This window comes from Cebidichthys violaceus, unplaced genomic scaffold, assembly GCF_023349555.1.
Source record: "Cebidichthys violaceus isolate CVI_PGR_0920_01 unplaced genomic scaffold, fCebVio1.0.p SCAF_157, whole genome shotgun sequence".
Classification (NCBI taxonomy): Eukaryota; Metazoa; Chordata; class Actinopteri; order Perciformes; family Stichaeidae; genus Cebidichthys; species Cebidichthys violaceus.
This window is the reverse complement of record NW_027176326.1, coordinates 171801-180481: the sequence shown is the minus strand read 5'-3', so window position 1 is coordinate 180481 and position 8681 is coordinate 171801. Positions and strand designations below refer to the sequence as shown.

The 8681-nt window shown below is 38.2% G+C and overlaps 1 protein-coding gene across 1 annotated transcript; it reads left to right on the top strand.

The window, feature by feature from the left end:
• The first annotated feature begins 2308 nt into the window (after positions 1 to 2308).
• On the top strand, positions 2309 to 8386 carry LOC137872308 (polymeric immunoglobulin receptor-like). The gene is made up of 6 exons (XM_068710501.1): positions 2309 to 2406; positions 3634 to 3966; positions 5123 to 5449; positions 6241 to 6285; positions 6519 to 6664; positions 7396 to 8386. The coding sequence occupies exons 1-6, from the start codon at positions 2319 to 2321 to the stop codon at positions 7468 to 7470; spliced, it is 1014 nt and encodes a 337-aa protein (XP_068566602.1). The 5' UTR covers positions 2309 to 2318; the 3' UTR covers positions 7471 to 8386.
• Positions 8387 to 8681: the final 295 nt, after the last annotated feature.

Below are 8681 nucleotides of genomic sequence, written 5' to 3'. Positions count from 1 at the left end.
AAATGTAAACATGTTCTAATTGAATTCCAAAATACAAGTATAAACCTGGAAATTAGCTTGAAATGTCTCCTTTAATCATATTAATATTAATATTAATGCTTTAATCATCTTCAATTCAGCTCTTATTGCTGCTGATTCCTCATGATACACACTACTTACTGGCTCAACATATCCTCATTGAATGGTTCGTATATCTTCTTCTTCTCATTTTTTGTGAAAAAAGTTCAGCAGTGCGTGTCAATTTCAACTGGTTACATGTATAGAGTCTTTTCAAAATAAACTTTTGTCTATGAAGGAAACACCTTAGTTAGGTTTAGGAAAAGATGGTGGTTTGGGATCAAATAACTACTGACGTGGCATTACTGAAGGGCGCAAGTTACATGACAAATAAATCAAACGCACACTACCTGACACTGACACAAGGAAACACACGGACTGAACACACAAGATGCTAATCAGCGAATCATTTACAGGGGAGGAAGAAAAGCCAAACACAGGACAAAAGAAGCACGGATCTTCAAAATAAAATAAACAAAACCCAGAACATGACACTGGGGCTCCCGGATATTTGTTCTTCTCAAAAGTCAAATATGCATGAAATAAATATAAATGACATATTCTGATAATTGGCATACGCTTACTGGCCATTTATAATGCCCACATCTAGTGCAAAACAAGTCTTTATTCAATAAACTAAGCAGAGATGGTTTTAACACAGGGAATGAAAGACGTGTTTTTTATGGAAAAGCTGAGATCCACAAATGGAGCAGAAGTTCTATATTTTGGAGGAAATATCGACATCCACAGGTCCACCCCAACATTGTCATGGAGGGTTGTTCTATATGCAACTACCACTACTATAAATAGAACTGATTAAATGTTCTTTTGTTGGCCTAATATTCAGAGCATTGAAGACCACATTTCCTGAACATTAGAGATCCTTGGTCTTTAATTAAACCCAGATTTATTATGGCTCTGATTCAGACGTAGCAGATTTGCAAGCTGAACCTTCATTCTGTGAACTGTGTTCCAGCATGGTCTAACAAAAAATGGGTTTCAAATGAGATGAAACATTCTCTGCTCCAGATGTCTCTCTGTGTGACATCCCATTGTCTATATTATGAGGAAAAAGTAAGAGGAAGAAGTGATGAGAAAAGAAACTCAAACAATTCTTGAGAAAAGTGAACTAGGACAAATGCCAGAGCAGCAAAGACGAAAGAGAAATAAAAAGCAGGACAGAGAACAAAGAACAGAATATTAGAGGAAGAGAAACAACATACAGTGTGAAACTCCATCTACAAGACGTCTTATTGTTCATCTATTCTGTGTTTTATAGAGTTATTTCCTCTTTTTGTCTCCTCCTTGTGTGATCCTGTTTCCACGAACAAACAAACTGAGAGAAGGAATTCAACTTTTAGGGATATTCTGTATTTTTCTTCTTGAAAAAAAGAAACAAAAGAATTACTATTATTACTAACAAGTATTTAGTGTGTATCAAAGCCTGATGTCTCGTAGAGCTCCATTTAAACACACAAATGAGCCTCACTATTGTTCTTTCATCCCCATCATCATCATCATCATCACACTGTAGTTCATTCTGACTCAATCCCTCACACAAACACTCACTAGAGCACCACATGTTGATGAAGATAGCTAAAATAGTGCCCAACACAGTCTCTATTTCCTCCTGTTGGTTTGATAAAAACTACAGTGCTCAGCTGTGTTAGGAGATTACTGATGACCCTTTATATGTGTGAAGTGACCTTCAGTGGCAACCGGTTGACCAAAGGACTAAAACACCGTACTCAGCATTTACTCCGTCTGCTCTTCATTCCAGCAGCTCTTTCATTTCCCTATACACTCATCACACACACGTTTACATTTCATTTATTCTAAATCAATTATTTAATTATTAATTTTGATTATTTCTTCAACAAAATATTAATATCTCAACTTCATTCAACTTTATTATCCTCAAACTGGATTCTACACATTCAAATTGTTTTCATGATTAAATTACAGAATAAATCACACATTTCCATTCATATACTGATTTAAAGAATATAGGTGATGATGATTATAATATTGAATTTTTTTTTTTTAGATAAATCTATTGATGATGATTTGTCGGATTTCTCTGTTTCCTTTCCTGGGATATCTTTGCTCTTAAAACTGAATTTCCAAAGGAAACACAGGAGCAGATTCAGAGAAAGAGGAACGGCTTTACGGGCGTTTTTAGGCCGAATGAAAGTGAAACGTAGAAGTAGAAGTGATGTAAATCATTAAATCAAAGCTACTGTACTTCAGCTTCCTCGCTGATGAGACGGACAGACAGCGGAGAGATCGAAGTGATCAGGATCAGATTCAGAATGAATATCTTTGTTCTGTTCTTCTGCTTCTTCTCAGGTGAGGACTGACTACCTGACCGGCTCTTTGCTTTTAGATATTCGCCGTGTGTATTTGTCCAAATGTTAAAGGTTCATCTGCTGTATTCATTCAGATGTCCTGTTGTTTCTGCTGCTGCATTCCTACAATCTAATCAAGCACCGTTATACTTTAACCCAACTCAATCTTAAAGAGGTACTGCACACTTAAAGTGGGTTTTGTAGCTGCAAACTAAATCATATGACTTTACTGTGATCAAACACATCAATAAAATAATTCTTACCAAATTTATGAAAAATTGAAGAAATCTGCATTTCATGGTTGAAAATGCCTCGACCCACCATCGACTGTAACTTCTGTGCAGAAAAGATAACTTTAAGATTGTTTTCTGTACCTAATACCTAATAACATGACAACATATTTTGTATTACATCCAGAATTCAGGTCAAACTATATAACATTTTGTATCATTACATATTAAATACAGAAAAATATACTTAACTTGGCTTTTTAATTTGATGGTTTAGCATTTACAAGTTCACGAGTAGAAGCTCTGACTTTAAGAGGAGTTTCATTGTATTTTTTTTAAGTAGCAATTCGGTTCCCAGTTGTCTGGAATGCAGCACAATCTATGCAGCCCTGTCTCCTACAAATTACGTTCCCCAAAAACTGTAATTTTTAGGAGACAGGGTTGATCTATGTCATGAAATAAAAAAGATAAAAAAGAATGTAATGAAAGCCTTTTAAATGTGCATAAACCCTACAGTGTGTCTTGGATTATTGTTTGAAGGCCTTCATTCTACGTAGCAAAATGTTTTTAAAATGAGTTGCAACCGACTCAGGTCACGTTTGAAGGAGAGTTGCATTTATACTTTATTGAGATATTCTACCCGTGCAATGAGTCCTTCACAAGACGCTTTTTGATATTTTGTTCAAATTCTCATTAAATTCTGACAGAAATGAATGAATCATGACTGTAATGAGCCAAAAATCAATCAATGTAATGATAGGACAAACTATCTGTCTACCTGCACGCATTCTGTCTGTTCACCAGAGTCTTCTATCAGCTGCTATCTTAACAGCTGTGAGTGCTAACAGCAGCCATGTTGTTTACATCCTTTAAGATAATTTGAGTGGCTTTGGAGGGAGGAATGAAGGGCTAGTTTCTCTACCTTTAACATGTAGTCTGTTTTACATAAGGTCTGCAACACAGAATGTACTGACCATCTCTGTTCTTATCTTCAACAGCACTGTGTGGTGGAAACACTGCAAAAGTCCCCATTTTTACAGCAGCTGAAGGAGAAACTGGTTCAATTAATTGCCACCCATCTGTGTCTGGAAGCAGGAAGTTCTTCTGTAAGAACGAATGTGAAGCAGAAGATATTCTCATTAAGACGGATGATGTCAGAGCTCAGAGCGGCAGATTCAGCATTACATACAGAAACGATTCTTCTGGGTTCGGAGTTCTGACTGTGATCTTCACAAATCTGACCAAGTCTGACTCAGGACGGTACAGGTGTGGTTTGGGCAAAACTTTGGTTCCAGATTCATACAATGACTTTGAGGTCAGAGTTTCAGATGGTGAGTTTCTATGAAAGTCATTAAATGTGCAATGTGTGAGATTTGGGCAGAACGTTCAAAAAATGACATAAAAACTTTTATGTCATTAATTAATAACAACTGGAAAGACAGAGATATCTACTGAACTGAGCATGCTAACCAGCTAAAAGCTGTAGCATCCAGTCTGTCTTCGGTCCAACATGAGGACTAAGAAGAAGAGCTGCCCCGAGGGCTCGTCAATCACGTTGAAGGTACAGAGGTGTACGTTTTGATAGTTTATTTATTGGATTAAATGCAAAGTGCCAGACACAAGAAAACAACTGGTATTTTTGTTTAATCCGCGGTTAGGTTGACCGTGGCTAAATGGAGAGCAGGGCCGTCCTTCAATCAGAGGATCGGCGGTTCGATCTCCGGCTCCGCTAGTCACATGTCAATGTGTCCTTGAGCAGGACCCTTAACCCCAAATTGCTCCTGTAGCTGTGCCTACGGTGTATTGATAGATACTGAATTGTAAGTCGCTTTGGATAAAAGCTTCTGCTCAATGACTGTAATGTAATGGTTAGCTGTAGCAACTAGCATTCAGCCAACGCCAGGCGGCAACCTTTGGTTCTTAAAAAGTGAAGTCAAAGCTTCACGTGTTAAAGCTGCATTCTCTCTAGTGTCCACCAGGGGGCGACTCCTCTGGTTGTATAGAAGTCTAGTCTAAAATGACTCTACTTCTCTCTTGATTTATTCCCTCAGTAAACATTGTAAACATGAGTTTATGGTCTCAATCTCTAGTTTACAGTCTTCTTCAATACAGCATGATGTTCATTTAGTACATTATGCTCCATTTAGAGTCAAGCCCTGTCATTTCTGCCACTTCAGATTAAATCCAACAAACAAACTATCAAAGCGTAGATGAACCGTACAGCCCCGGTGATAGTAAACTCAAAGATGACTAACATAAACTATAGGCTGTGTTATTTTGACCGGCTCTCAGAGTTTCAGCAGTTTGGGTGAATTTTGTGTGGGTTTAAACCTGATATTTAGTGTTTTCTTCATATTTACTGATTTTTGACGTGCAGAACTAAATTAAATCCAAATAAATTGTGGAAAGAATTTGAGACATAATTGATGTTTAATCAGCATCTTACAGGAAGTACAGACAGTAACTAATGATTGTTTATCTTTTCAGCAGCTCTGCAGGATGGAAACTCTGGTTTTGTCTTGACAGAAACTGAAGGAGGAGAAGTCAGTCGTGCATGCAGCGGTACTGTCTATGGAAAGCACAAGTTCTTCTGTAGGGGCGAATGTAACAAACAGGAAGACATTCTCATTGAAACAGATGGCAACAGAGCTCACACTGGCAGATACAGCATTGAATATATAGAAGGATCTATATATGGACTGTATGTGACCATCAAACAGGTGACCAAGTCAGACACAGGACGGTACAGGTGTGGTTACGGCAGAGCTCTGTCTCCAGATTCATACAGCAACTTACCGATTATTGTCATAGACGGTGAGTTTTTGCTTTTCTCTCAGTTTTGATGATCTTCTGTCGATGGCAATATGCTTTCCTATGCTGTGATCATAGTGTGTGGTGATGAGGCATTCAGGTGTTTAATTTAACTCATTTAGTGGCTGGCTAGTTAGCTAGCTAGCTTGCTAATTCCACCATGCTTTCATGCTTCAGTTATGGAACATAAAAAGGCCCCACATGAACTTGGTCTATGTTACTTTAACACTTAGTCGGACTTTACTGTTTTAGAATTACTCTTCATGATAGCCATTAGCCTTTCAATTAGCTTTTGCTAATGCTAATAGCTAGCATGCTGACTATTACCTTATGGTTTGGTAAGATTGTTGTAAATTGTCTTTTATATTCAACTTTTCTAGACACATGAGTCCATATAGCAACAAATACAACAACAACACAAATGTTATTAACACAGACTGTCAAATAAAGTGACAAACTAAGTTTTAAAGACAATGAAAATGTGTTTATTGTCCTTTAAAATTGATAATGAGTAACATCTTTTGTCTCTAATTTGATTATCAGATTTTTGTGCTACGGTATACTACTAATTTGAATGTTTGGCCTTCAAAATAAAGTACAAAAGCATGACAAATATCCGTATGCACAAGGATATAAAGGTGAAGCCATCGAGTCAGCTCATGTTACAATAGGTTTTTCTATATTTTTTTACTTTGGGTAATATATAGAGAAGAAGGTTATCTTTGGTTCAGACATCATACTCTCCTCTCAACTTCCACAATGTTCCTTAAAGGTGTCCTTTAACTCTTTTGTAGGCCCTAAAGGAAATCCAGAGCAAAACCTGACCAACCAGCTAACAGGTACACAACGGTTCATAGTTTGTCCAGCTGTCAATCTGTCCTTCTGCCAACTTCAAGAATAACACATTTTCTGTTTCAGCATATTGAAACTGTGAGCACCTACATTTCACATTACATTTTACAATACATTTCATTCTTTTGTCATAAGAAAGTTTACTGGATGTAAAGTTTCAATACATTTTCCTTTCTTTTTGACTCTGTGTACACCTCCCCCTCTCTCTCTTCCTTCCCAGCCACCTCCCACGTCTCTCACCCAGGTTACTTCTGGCCTCTGGTTGGATGTGTGTCCTTGGTTGGTGTTCTGCTGTTGGTTGTTGTTCTGCTGCTCCTCTACGGCTGGAGGACGAGGAGGAACTTCACCTCAAACAGCAGCAACATGGTGACTTTTCTTTAACTCTGTTTGTCTCTGTGCATTCCTACCGTCAGCTTCCATCATTTTATCACTACACTATAAAACCATTACAAAAGAACCATACAATTCCACTGATTCAGCAGAAAAACTGGGATTTCCCAGACATTTGTTAAAACAATGGGTTCTTGTCTTGAGACTGAAGCGGACTGAAGCAGGTGTCTTATCTTAAATCAGCGACTGTCGTCTAAAATCACAAGTGTCCATCTAGAAGAAGAGAAACATCCCTTGCACCCTCTCATGGACACTATTGACAGCTCTTTGCATTTATGGCTGACAGGTCTATGCTGCCCTCTGCTGCACAACACTGAGCTGCATACTCCTCTTCACTTTGTCTTCTGTGTTGTGATAGGATTTAATGTGGCATGGAAAATTCAATGCACAATAAAAAACAATTTAATTAGTTATTTAACACATTTATTATTTAGTTATGACAGTAAAGAAAAAGAAAAATAGGAAATGAATAAAATGAGGTGTTTTGTATTTCACTTCATTTATTTGTTACATCAGTCAAATGCTAACTTTTTTAATGTTTGTCTGTTCTTATGAAAATAAGAACCTTGACAAAGAGCTTCATCTTGTCATGGCCAATTGCTGAGTTTTCAGTCTGTGACACATTATCTGATTTGTTGCTATGGCTACTGCTATATTACTGTTGTGATGTCTTGTCACCATGTTAAAGTTGTTGATTTTATTTACAGTTCCCTGTCACCTATAAGAACTTGGCTCAAGGCTCCACATGTGAGGACTCCATCTACGAGAACAGCACCTTCTGATCCTTTCAACCTTGACAAAGACAGCGCAGACCAGATTCTCGGCTTCCGTTCTTACATTTCACAATAAAAGCCCTAGATATATAATATTCACAGGTGAATGTTTCGCGTTTTGACAGAACAGGATGAAGTGCTTCGGTGATTGTTGCAACATCAGCAGAATACACAGTCGTAGACCTAGACTCCGCACACAGTGCATTGAAGGCTGCTGATATCTGCATTAAATATTAGCCATACCAACACACACATTTTTTACTTTTTTACGTTGTATTATCCCTCTAGGCTTCAGGTTAGGTTCCATTCGACCTTACGTTCTCCTCGTTAAAGGCATTGAGCCGCGTTCTTGCCCCTTAAGGACAAGGGCGCCATTTATGCAGAAGAGTACGTATATTTGAGAATACTCTGTTATTAATCATACGCTGGGCAAAAAGGTGCATTATGTTTTGTATCTTTTATTTTTGATGTATTATCATGTATCCCTGTAACCTGTAGAAAACATACAATGAGGAATATGTGTCTGAGTATAATATCAACCAGTGAGCACGGTGTGTCATACGTCCCGAGTACCAGAGGAGCTCGTTGTGTTCGATAACGACATCAAAGCATGACCAGCATTAAGGGGGTTACCGTGCCTCATGTCATGCCTCACGAGGAAGGCTTTGAGGGGGGTAGGAACTTTCCCCCAGTGTTGCTAGAGTATAAATATTCTCGGTTTTAGACTGTAAGCAGTAGTTGGGTAGTTGAAGTCCACCAGGTCTTTACCTGTGTGGGTTTAAAATTTGATTATTCAAATCTCCGGACTTTTGAAAACAGCTTGCTCACTGAGTTCAGGGTTTTTAATCCTTTTCGATTTTTTTTCTGTATTTGAACCCAAAGAAATATACTTTGAATTGGACAAAATAAACGAGTACAAATGTGACTATTTTAGACTCTTTTTTTTCCATCTTTTCGGGGACATAGGAACTCCGAGAGAGGGCTCTCCTCTGCGGGGGAGGTCTCCAAGCCCCTGTGGTAAGTTGAAGGATTGATGCAACTTTTGCACACACATACATACTGTATATTCACATCCGTTTCTACAGGAGAGACCTGGGGAAACCCTGCTTCAAGCCGGTCCCAAACCACCGTGAGTTTGGAAGAGCTTTATATCTGTTGGGTTCTGAGCAGGGGTGGAACATGTAAGACTATAAAAAACAACGGCTATTCGAGCGATAGAT

What these genes read in the sequence shown, in the direction of transcription:
- LOC137872308 (XM_068710501.1), top strand. Translation starts at nt 2,319, where the DNA reads ATGAGACGGACAGACAGCGGAGAGATCGAAGTGATCAGGATCAGATTC. An exon ending in GTTCTTCTGCTTCTTCTCAG is followed by an intron (nt 2,407 to 3,633) that starts GTGAGGACTGAC and finishes TATCTTCAACAG; the next exon opens with CACTGTGTGGTGGAAACACT. An exon ending in CCTCAAACAGCAGCAACATG is followed by an intron (nt 6,665 to 7,395) that starts GTGACTTTTCTT and finishes TTTTATTTACAG; the next exon opens with TTCCCTGTCACCTATAAGAA.